General features: G+C 34.2%; 1 protein-coding gene across 2 annotated transcripts in view; it reads left to right on the forward strand.

Annotated features, from left to right (window-relative positions):
* LOC149796937 (phosphatidylinositol-3,5-bisphosphate 3-phosphatase MTMR6-like) overlaps nt 1-12,783 on the forward strand; it is a 117,155-nt gene that overhangs the window by 44,825 nt on the left and 59,547 nt on the right. For both annotated transcript variants that reach the window (XM_089961616.1, XM_089961617.1), the window contains exons 2-3: nt 1,662-1,778; nt 11,054-11,216. In XM_089961616.1, coding sequence (XP_089817742.1) covers nt 1,662-1,778; nt 11,054-11,216 — 280 coding nt within the window. The remainder of the gene's footprint in view (nt 1-1,661; nt 1,779-11,053; nt 11,217-12,783) is intronic.

A 12,783-nucleotide genomic window follows, 5' to 3' on the forward strand; every position in this document is an offset into this window, starting at 1 on the left:
TTCTAAGAGGTAAACACTTGCTAAATAAGCAGTGGTAATAAGAGATAAACACTTGGTAAATAAGAAGTGGTAATAAGAGATAAACACTTGCTAAATAAGAAGTGGTAATAAGAGATAAACAATTCGTAAATAAGCAAAGGTAGTAAGAGATAAACACTTGGTAAATATGCAGTGGTAATAAGAGATAAACACTTGCTAAATAAGAAGTGGTAATAAGAAATAAACAATTCTTAAATAAGCAAAGGTAGTAAGAGATAAACACTTGGTCAGGAAGCATTGGTAAAAAGAGATAAACACTTGCTATAAGCAGTTCTAATAAGAGATAAACACTTGGTTAATAAGCAGTGCTAATAAGAGATGAACATTTTGTCAATAAGCAGTGGTAAGAAGAGATAAACACTTGGTAAATAGGCACTGGTGATAAGAGATAAACACTTGCTAAATAAGCAGTTGTAATAAGAGAAAAACACTTCTTAAATAAGCAGTGGTAATAAGAGATAAACACTTGGTAAATACGCAGTGGTAATATAAGAGATAAACACTTCTTAAATAAGCAGTGGTAATAAGAGATAAACACTTCTTAAATAAGCAGAAATTTCATATGTGATGTCAACCAGGCTATCTGTTGGGTACCATAACCATTCATTTTATACCACTGACTTTGTGTTAAATTGAGTTAACATATATCAAATAAATTGAATATTTCAAGATCAACATGATAAAGAAAAAAAATGAATTACTGCATTTTTAAGTTTGTTTATGAATAAAGTATTTTATTCTAAAGTACTCCACTGATTATTCATGTGCCATTATTTTGGCTGAAGTCTTGAAATTTGAACCTAAGATCATAGAGGTAATGCACCTGCTCCAATTGTGGAATATATACTGATGGTAGGAGGTAGTTTTCTGTCTTAGTAGAATTATTGATCTATAACACTGGAGATGTAAGTTAGTTTGTGTAAGGAATTTGTATTAATCAGATGCCATATAGGTATTAAGAAACCCCAGCATATCATGAATAACAAGTAGCGAGATTAATTTTGAGGTAGGCCTGGTAATAGAAGACAAATGTAATGCCATCTTTAGGAAGTCATTCAATGTAATGTATATAGATTTACAAAGGGAATCAACTGGTCCGGTGGCCTAGTGGTTAGAGCATCTGTCTCATATGCGGGAGGTTGTGGGTTTGAATCCTGGCCAAGTCATATTGGACTTATAAAAATGGTACTTACAGTTGCCTTGCTAGGTGCCCAGCATCAAGAGGTTAGTGTTAGGACTGGTTGGCCTGGTGTCGTGATAATGTGACTAGGGTGAGACATCATGCTACATGTTTGCGGCATGATGCCCCAATGCTAGACATCACTATAAACTGCCACACTGCATACATCATAGATATATGACTGAAATATTGTTAAAAGTTATGTTAATAATCTAAAACACACACATACACAATGGGAATCAGCTTAAGTTTAGGGAATATTGTAAAGACTAAAATTGCTTGGGTTTTGTCAATTTTTATGTCTTTTCTAGCTGCTAATTAGAAATAATAAGTTGACGAACTAAGAGAACCCTTATGGAAATAGATATAAAATATATAATGAATATGTGGAGAACAATATGTTTGGCAGCAGTAGATATACAGTAATATCTTTTCATTACAGGTGGAGGGGGTAAAGTTGATGGACAGGTTTAATGCCCGAAATATGGCCTGTGGCACATTATACCTCACCACTACCCACCTGATATTTGTGGACAGTGCTGGCAAGAAGGAAATATGGGTAAGTTTCAAGAGTTTTATATATGTCCACTTTTTAAAAAATGGCATAAAATTGAAGATATAGTTTATCTTTATTTTTTTCTTTCTCCCAAAATTTAATACCATTTATACTAATTTATGAGTCAGGTCTGATTGCAGATTTAGCTTCATAGACCCAGATGTCATGGCATAATGTGGCATTGGATCAGAATCTCTTTAGTTTATTAGGAGCAATCAGTTGAATGAACAGTACAGACTTAGAGTCCCTGGTGTATTATGTGATGGCAGAGTAGGGTCTTTTATTGTTTGCCATTGGACTTCACTTGTAAGCAGGTATAGACAGTACATGTTTTTACCAAATCTATGTTAATGGTCATGTCTGCTAGTCATAAGGTTTTAATGAAATGGTGTTGCTGGTCAGTTGGTCATGTCTGTTAAGTCATACTGTGTGTTGCAGATACATGTTATATTCGTAGGTCAGATATGTCAATCATACTCTATTTTGTACATTATAGTGATAATTGGTGATGTCTGTCATACACTTTTTACATTTATTGTTATTGGTGATGTGTACCGGTCATACTCTATTTTGCTGATATTTTGTTATTGGGTTATGTCTCTCAGTCATACTCTGTTGTACATATATTTTGCTATTGGTAATGTCTCTCAGTCATTCTCTATTTTGCAGAATAACCTAGTAGGATATCTAAGCGGAAGTGATCATAACTGCTATGTATGCTTGAAAGTTTTGCTTCTGGTCATTTGAAAACACAGTTATTAAAGGGATGAAAAATTAATATATGTATGTAGTTAAATCCTCTTTTTCCAGTGTATTTTATTATTGACCGTGTAGATGTGTTTACTTATCAATATTGATTTTCGAGAGAGAGAGATACAGAGAGACAGAGAGAGACAGAGACAGAGAGTGAGAGAACTTGAATCAAGATACATTGCCTTAACATAGCTGATGATGCTTTGTACATTTTTAGCAGTATTGATCATAGACCAGAAGAGCTAATGGGATGACCTGTTGTCCATCATGCATAATCTATGGATTTGTTATTGCTACTTCTTCTGCACTACTTGGATCATTATCGTGAAACTAGGCAGTTTTCTTATGGTGAAGTTGGTTCTAAATGAAACGGCAGATACTGTCACCACATCATCTTGAAAATTTTGTTTCACTGCTCAATGGATGGTCATTTGACTATGAGGTTTACTGAAAGACTGCCTGTGATATCTACTTGCAGCTTTACTATACAGATCTGAAATTCTGGAAAAGGACAAAAATTTTGAAAATTGCTATTCTAGGTCTTAAAATATCTGGAAAAATTGAAAAATAACTAAAAAGCCAAAGGTTTAAAAATTTTCATTATTACAACCTTCTTAGTTGGAAACTGGTAATGTGACTGCTCTTTTGTGTTTGGTGAAGTTCTAGTTTATGGATGCAGAGCGGTTTGGGAGTTCTGGAAGTATTCACTGTTTTTGTCTGGAATCTTTTTCAGATTTATCGCCTGAACCCTGTAGTTGGTTATAAATGAACATGGGGCTGATCCGATGCTCAGTATGGCTACCATGGCAGCCATCTCGGTAACCATGTTATGGCTGCTCCAGAAAGTCACTTGGCCACCTGGGTCCACCTCCTATAAATGGCTTGTTGGTCCTAATAAATGCGGTGCTGATCTGACATCCAGTATGGCCACCATGGCAGCCATTTTCAAAATAATGTTATAGCTACTGCTGTATCGATAGCCCTATCAACATCTTTTCTCTGGAAGCCGTCTTATCATGCCTAGTTGGTTCCAAGTGAAAATGGTGCTGATTGCACTTCTTGTATAGCTGTTTTGAAAATCTTGTTTTTTTTTCTTCCTCTAACATGGAAGGTCATATTGAGTTTTCAACATAAGACATTTTGCGGCATTTAGTTGGACCTAGTTGAAAATGGTACTCACCTGACATCCAATATGGCCACTGTAGTTGCCATCATCAGCAGAAATTCACAGTGACATTGAAGACTATGTGATATCTAGATGGTTTTAATTAAAATTGTGCTGTACTGATCTTATGTATGGCTTCTGTGGTGACCATTTTGAAAATCTTGTTATTGTTACTCCTCCAAGAAGAATGATTGTAATCAACTTTGTATTGTCACCAAAATAATTCTTATAATGTTTAGTTGGTCCCAAATTAAGTTGGTGCCAGTCTGACATTCATTTTCAGATGTGCTGCCAGTGTGCACAGTTGTGTGAATTACAGAGAATTTTTACAAATTGGCATACTTGGAGAGAAGCGATGCATGATAATTCCACAAATTAGTTTAAAGTCATTCATATGAAAATGTACTCGGTGTACTTTATTTTATTTTTATTTAACTGTTCACCCATAAACTGCTGGTCATGATATAAATCATGTTAGTAAAGGTCTCGTAGTGCTTGTCATGACACATCCATTTACTCGGGTTCTTCAGCTTCACATGACTGGTTGTTAATCTGATTACTACATTGGGCCCTGGAACAAGTATTCTGTGAATATTTGAACCTTTTATCAAGGCAGTTTTATAAAGGTATATGCTAAATAAGGGCTACCTAGAAAATGTAAAATTTCTGATTCCCAGTGCGGTTCATTTTCAGATGACAATTTTGTTCAGCCAATACAGGCTATTGATAGTGATGATGACAATGATCTTTAGAGTTATGGAGTATATCAGAATCTTGGAGATGAGAAAGGGTTAATGGATATGTAAGTGAAGGTTATTGAGCTCAGAAAGGTGTAAAATATGTGTATGATGTACATGCTTGATGGACAAAAATGGATGCTGGTCAAACCTCCTTTCAGAGGTGTTTCAAAATGTAGAAAAGGGAGAATACCAATACAGACAATTTAAAAGTAGGGTGGAGTTTCCATTTCTTTTCTTAAAGAGTATATCCCTACAGGTTCTTGTGCTACAAAACTACATAGCATTCTAAGTTTTTAGATAATTTGAATAAATAAGAATCTAAAAATGAAATTAAGAAGTACAGATATTTATTTGATCAAAATGACTCTCTTTGAACAAGCAGACTATGGCATTGATGGGCATAAACTCTAAATACAGCAGTATGGAATAGATGAGAAATATGGTATGGTAGTAGTCATTAAAGCAGTGATTCAAGAAATTGGAACTTGATGGCAGAGCATATATTAGTGAAAAATCTTACTTTGGAGTAGAATTATCCAAATGATAATACCTGTGAATTGTGAAAAATTGTACATAACAACAATAAAGAACAGTTTCCAAACTTGTTTGACTTTGTTAGGCTAGTGATGTATGTTCCTATTCAGACAGCATACTGTGAAAGGGAATACTCAGCACAGAATAATATTCATGCACTAAGAGGGAACAGATCAAGCTCAGAAACAATCAACAGATTATGGCTTATACAGCCAGATGCAATAGCTTTTAAAGATTTTGATTTCAGCAGAGTTTTAACCTTTAAAGAAAATCTTAACGAAAACAGCTCAGAAGAATTTCTCGAAATTTGACATAAATACTGCAAATCAAATTGATATTTATTCGATATTTAGACAGCTCATAAACCATCTAAAATATCTTATGACTCAAGTTTTGTAATATACTGTATTAAAAAATGTTTCATTATACAAGATATCTTGTATGTTTCATAACAGATCTTATATACTTTATATGTTGTTGTTGCTGTTAACACCATTTTTCAGCACACGATAGGCTATACATGGTGGCCAGTATTAATGGTGTAACAGAATTGTAACCGAGTGGGTTTTGGACTAAATGAATAATGCAAACACAATGTGATTGACGATGGAAATGTATAAAATGAATTAATAAAAATGTATATATATTATAAATACAATGATTCTCTCACGCTCTCAACATATGATTGGTCCAGTCACTCTACACAAACATTCACAAGTTGAAAAACGAAAATATGATTCATGTAATCGTATGTATGGAAAGTGAGATTAATATAATCTCAAGGAATTCAAATATGTTTCAAATAATATTATGCAATGTAAGAGAGAGTCACATAATATCACTTATGGAATACGATTAAGATTCAAATAATCTTAGGGAATTCAAATATGTTTCAAATAATATTGTGCACTGTAAGTGAGATTCACATAATCTCCTGTATTATGCAATGTAAGTGAGATTTCACATAATCTTCTATATTACAAATAAGATTCAAAATAATCTCATGCAATTGAAAATGTACTCAATTGAAACATCACTAGGAACAAACATATGCCTCTTGACACTTGTACAGTCATATGATTCATAAACTGATGAATTACACAGTTTCACCGAGTCCTTTGGATGGCCCACACTTTTATTGGCTGCTCACACCCTTCACGGATTCACCACATGTACAGACATACGTACACACATACGTACAGACAGCATACAGCACCCTTGTATTGGCTACATCTATGTTCGTGGCTCCACCACGTGTACAAACACACGCATATACATACATATAGACAGCACGCAGCACTAAACAGCTACAGTCAGCCCTACACAGCTACCGTCAGCTCTAAACTGCCCTGAACAACTTCAGACAGCTCTACACAGCCCTGAACAGCCCAGAACAGCTTCAGACATCCCTAAGCAGCCCTGAACAGCTACAATAAAACCAAACTGGTCATAATAATGGGTTCTGAAAACTCTTTAGATATATGCTAATAAATTAAACTCTAATAGCAACTTGTAATTCAAAGTTCACAACATTTCAGATCTGTGTAGTAGTAAATGCATCATTACATGATATGACATTAAAACCTGAATAAGCTTCACATATTAAATAAAATATAAATTTAACACTTACCCCTATGGCTGGAGAACACAGTTGAGAACATTCACTCCTTGACAAGATCCAAAATGACCAGTGTCGGTTAGAAATGGAATCTACCTTAAATCCATAGGAGAGTGAGTAATAGTCAGGGTAAAATACCCAGGCATAGCGTGGTTTTAATGTCTCTCGTCGCAAGTAATTTTCGACGAGATACATGCTACGACAGTTGCTTACCTGGAAAAACAATTAATCACCCTAGGTAACATTGTACGCATGTACAATGGAAAGATAGTCAGATTGTTCTACGGCAAAACCAAGTTATTTTTTGCCTTATTCTGTGACAAATGGTGGAGGAAGAACCCGGGAAAAACCTCAGAAAGAACCAATGCCCCACGGGAAGCTACTGGCAAGCTTTCTCACATAACCCACATTGGTCGAATCTGAGACTCGAACCCACACAGACAGAGGTGAGATGGCAATGATCCGTAACTGAGAGCGCTTTAGACCATCCGGCCACTTGGGGCCCCTTATATACTTTATATCATATACTTTATAATTATAGATCTTCTTTAAGATATCTTTTATACAATTTTAGATAAGATAACTTAAATTTATAAATATTTTGTACAAGTTTTGAAAGATATAAAAATTTTATGATCAAGTTATTTAGTTCATGCGATATCTGGTTTTGGGGAAAATAGTTGTATAGCTTGCCATACAGAAAACATCCCAGAATGAAGGAATTCAAAAGTCAGATCACCATTACAGTGATAAGACAACTGTTAATAAAAATTTAAAATCTTACAACCGTGTGGCCTAATTTTATTTTTCATACAAGCATGGCAAATTTTATACTGTGAGATCTTTGGCATGAGAATCATATTTTCATCTTACTATCAAGTAAGAGTGAAATAATACACCTACTATCAAGTAAGAGTGAAATAATACACCTGTGCCACAAATCAATACGATTCATGATACTGAGCCTGTGATACATTACATTATTGATACGAATACCAACTTGATGGTGCAATTAACTCATGCAAGGAAAATCTTGTCTAGAAGGAGCCCATGGGTGCAAATTCATGCCTAGGAACCGAATCTATTCTAGGATATGAAATTAGTAGATGTCTTGGAACCGAATCTATTCTAGGATATGCAATTAGTAGACATCTTGGAATAAGGTCTATTCTAGGATGCACGCTTGTTTTTCATTCTAATTTCTATAAAAAAATATGGATGAGAAATTATGCAAATACCTAAGAATCAAATATGATTGTTTCAATCTCAACCCTTTTGTTTTCATAAGATCCCTCCAATATTTATAAATTCCCCCTACTTTTTTTAAAATATACAGGAGGGGGAATTTCCAGAACATTGTAATTTCTACAATAGACAGTCATGGAATTAATCCACTCCATGTGCGGATAACTTATTCTTACAACAATTATTTGACATTTAATACTAATGTGAATCCATTTTGTCTAGTGTTTACAGTGTTGAAAAAAACTGAGGTGTTCATATTTTTTTTAAATAGGTACCTCTTTTGGAGTCATGTCACCAACAGTCATGTTCATTTTGACAATAATTGTGACATCATTACAGGATAGCACAGTTAGTGGTTGATTGTGATGGTTATGAGCTGAGGTGCTAGATGAACTGAGAGCACTAGTGGAGAGTAATAGAATTTTGTTTACTTTTTGTGTTGGAATTAGCATTATTAGTTCTAAAGCGGTCTATTTTAAAAGATAACCACCTTTATTAAATGCTGTATTATTTTACATAATCCTCATGCACTGATGTACTCAGTAGTTGCAATATTTCAGATTGCAACATTAAAAACATATATTTGTCTGTTGAAATAGGTAACTCTTTTCAGGTCATTGTTCTAGTTCTACTGCTCATAGACCGGCCATTATAAGATGGCCGTTATTCACTGTCCATTAGCACAAGTTTTGTTATCACCACCCATTCTAAGCTTCTTGAAGGATTGCAATGAAACTTTCCTTACACATTTATCCCTAAATAAAAATAGTGCTTCTTGGATGTCCAGTATGGCTACCACAGCAGCCATCTTCAAAATCATTTTATTGTTACTCCTTCAGAATGGATGGTAATAACAACATTGGGTATTCATTAAAGACTTCTTATGATGTCTAGCTGGTCATAAATGAAAATTGCACTGATGTGTTGCCCATTATGGCAGCCATCTAGAAAGTCTGTTATTGCTACTCCTTCTGAATGGAAAGTCATATCAACCTGAGCTTTCAGCAAATCTGATTATGATGGCAATTGGTCCTAAAGGAAAATGATGCTGCTTAGAAATCAGTATGGCTATCACAGTGGCCATCTTGAACATCTTGTTATTGCTACTCATCCTAAATGCATGGTTGTATCAACATGGGGTTTTCAATAAAAGACTTCTTATGATGTCTGATTAATCTATCAACAATTCCACACAAAAACAGTCCACAGGTTTCAACTAATCCTGGCAGAAAGCATTTAGGCATTTAGGTCTTCCCATTTTTAACAAATGATGCCAGTCCACTATCAGTGTGGTTGCATTGCGTATAAAATAGAAGAAAGAAAAAAAAACATTTAAGTGCCTGCAGAAAACTGTAAAAGAATTATTTACTCATGATTCATGAATATTAGAATTTTTCCTTACTCATGATTCATGATTATAATTTTTCCTTACTCATTATTCAAGAATATTAGAATTTTTCCTTACTCAAAATTCATGACTATTAGAATTTTTCCTTACTCATAATTCATGAATATTAGAATTTTTCCTTACTCATAATTCATGATTAGAATTTTTCCTTACTCATGATTCATGAATATTAGAATTTTTCTTTTCTCATAATTCATGAATATTATAATTTTTCCTTACTCATAATTCACGAATATTAGAATTTTTCCTTGCTCAGAGCATAAATATCTTAGAATTCACAACTTTCGGTAATATCACACTGCCTTACAATAGTCATGTGATTGTTATATGAGGAGACTTCACTGTCATATTTCCCAATCTGACAAAGGTCATCACATCAGAGGACAGTACGTGACAAAAGAAGATGAAGGAGGAAATTGAAATATGAATAGAACACGGAAGGCCAGCACTTAACAGGGATGGTGGGCTTGAATTACCATCTTTCTACACCTGTCTCTTTAAAAACTGCTATTCAGAATTTGACAGAATTTAAAACAGCCTGATATAAAGCCTTTTCATGTCTACACCCATGATGCTGATCTACTATAAAGTAAAACAGCTGTTACTTATTGCTTTATCAGCTTCTTTGAAAAACAATTAAAAACATTCTAATTCAAGCATAAATTTGTTGTATATTGTATCTTATAAATTACTTATCAATTCTTCTTTTCACGTGGTCTCGTAAACAAACTTGACATAGGTGAAATTGCAACTATCCACTTGTGACTTGTAAAATGATTGGTTATTTGCAGCATCCATTGGAATCATCAGAATTTGTGGATTGATGGCAACCAGAAAATTAATAAATTGATAAATAAATAGGGCTTTCATAGTCCTTGAAAAGAAAACACGGGAGGAAATAAAAATGTGACCTTTCTGTTCCTGGAAATGTCATTGAAATGTATTAAATTATTGTAGTAGCATAGGAATGGCTGTGCTTTTTGCATATGTCAAGCCATGAATAGTTTTTCTTCCAAGGGTATTTGTTTTTAAATATTCAGATATGCATATTGGAATTTGCCCCAGGGTCTCACATTTTGGGTGCGGTGGGTGTTTGGAACAAAACATGGAGCATAGGGATATCTGCTTTCCTGCACACTAGTTGGAATTTATGCAAAGTTTGTTGTTATTGTTGTTGTTGTAGGGTTTAATGCCATTTTCAGCACAGGATAGACTATACATTGTGGCCAGTATAAATGGAGGAGGAAGTACCCGGGAAAACCCCGGAAAGAACCACTGACCCACAAGAAACTACTGGCGGGCTTTCTCACATACCCACATTGGCTGAACCTGAGATGCAAACCCACACAGACAGAAGTGAGATGGCAATGATCCTTAATGATAAGCGCTTTAGACCACTCGGTATACACATTGAAACTTATAAATGTGTAAAGAAGACAGGCACTGACTCTACTAAAAAACTCCTAAACTTGAGTGTAAACTCAAACCCAGGTATTGTTCCTTTGGATCAAATGTGATTTATTAAACTGCATTAATGTAATGTTCATTATTTTAATTATATGTTTTAACTTTAATGTTGAAAAATGTCCAAGTTCTCGATCTTCATTTCTTCACTCTGAAGGATGTTTTGGTCTTGGAATGTTTCATATTGCATGCACCACCAATGTACATCCTGAACTGTGATGATTTTGAGGGAAGCCAAGTACACATATTTGATTTTTATGGTTGAGGTTTTAGTCTTAGACAGTATTTGTTTTCAGACGGTTTTGTGACCTAGAGCCCAGATCTTGATCAATACTTCTTGTTTCTGTGCAGATTCTCCACATGCATATGGGCACTATTGAGAAGCTGCCAATCACAACAGGAGGCTGTCCACTTCAGATCCACTGTAAGAACTTCATGTGCATCACATTTGTCATCCCAAGGGAGAGAGACTGCCATGACATTTACCTATCCCTCCAGGAACTTTCCAGACCAAGTATGTAAACATTTACCTTGAAAGGTCATAAATAAAGCAAAGTGGTAATAGAAACCTTTATATCCATTAGTGTGGGATAAGACCATTGTATTCCCTTGAGTGGAATTTTTCTATTTAACACAATGCATGATTCAGGATTATATTTCTCAAATTCCTAAATGAAAAATTAAAAATTTACATGGTGTACTATGAATGTGCAACTTTGAAATGGCAAAACACCCATTAAATTTTTGTATATCCTAAGATTGAATGTAAAAAGTAAGTTAATGCTGAAAAATTCAGTGTAAACTTAAAGCTTTCAGATAATTGTGGTTGAAACCATTGAAGTAATCACAGTATGCAGCATCCAGATTGTGTAGTGATGATAGCTTGTACAATATTACAGAATGTGAACAGGTCAAAAATTAAAAACGACTCTTGATACTGTGAATAAACAAGGCAGTAAAACTGACATTGATTCAGCTTAGATCTTCAATTTATTTTCTGTTGATAAATAATAACGAGCGTGTGCATCTTAGAAAAAAGAAAACAAATTCCAGTTAAGTTCCCCCCCAACCTGTCTTTATAATTTGTACCTATTGCTAGGCCAGTCAGTGCAAAATGTCCTGTTTGAGGTACACTAACTTCACTTGCTGTTTGTGTTTTAGGATATGAGTGTGTTTCAATTTATGTGTATCTGAAATTTTTGTGAAAGAATTCTTGATTGATGCTGGAAATCAGGGGAGTTTCTGTGTGTCACCAGTCATGTGATGAAAGATAGAGATGTCCTCCACCAGTGTTTTACTCTGAAAAACATTAGAATTGTGATAAAAACAACACAAATGCTGAAAATTCTGTGCAATTAGTTTCGCATTTATGCTTCTTCAGGCACAAAATGTTTTGAAAGAAAATGGATGACATCTTTTACTTTAAAATAACAATTACGTCATTACATAACGTCATAAATGATATGCGTCATAACAATTTTATATAAAAAACCCGAATCAGTAGAATAATAAAATAAAATAGAGACAGTCATACATATAATTATATTGTTATAAAGGATATACAGTATATCCATGTAAAAGAAGAAAAAAATTCAAAAGTTGTATATAGTGCATTGGCATTAAGACCATTAGGATACAAATTATCTAACTTATGAATCCAATAAATTTCTTTTATGAGTCTATTCATGTCACCATGCACAATATCTATTGGCATGAAAGGAAAATCGAGTAGAGAGTGATTATTGGTGTTAAAGTGTGTTGAAATATTAGAGGAAAACTGAGGATCTCTATAATTTTTTATATGAAAGTGATGATTATTCATTCTCTTAGAAACTTGATGAAGTGTTTGTCCAGCATATTCCATGCTACATTTTTTACAGGTTATCAAATAAATGACATATTTTGTTTAGCTCAACACAATTTCTTGGCAAAGAATGTTCAGCAGAGCTGGGTATTTTACTTGTGACAGTAGTTTGGTAAACTGAGGATCTTCTCAGTGAAAGTGTTCTGCTAAACACAGTATCTTCCCTGTTAAATTGTTCTGCTAAACACAGTATCTTCCCTGTTAAATTGTTCTGCTA

The sequence above is a fragment of the Sinohyriopsis cumingii genome, chromosome 6 (assembly GCF_028554795.1).
Source record: "Sinohyriopsis cumingii isolate HCF-2022 chromosome 6, ASM2855479v2, whole genome shotgun sequence".
Taxonomy (NCBI): Eukaryota; Metazoa; Mollusca; class Bivalvia; order Unionida; family Unionidae; genus Sinohyriopsis; species Sinohyriopsis cumingii.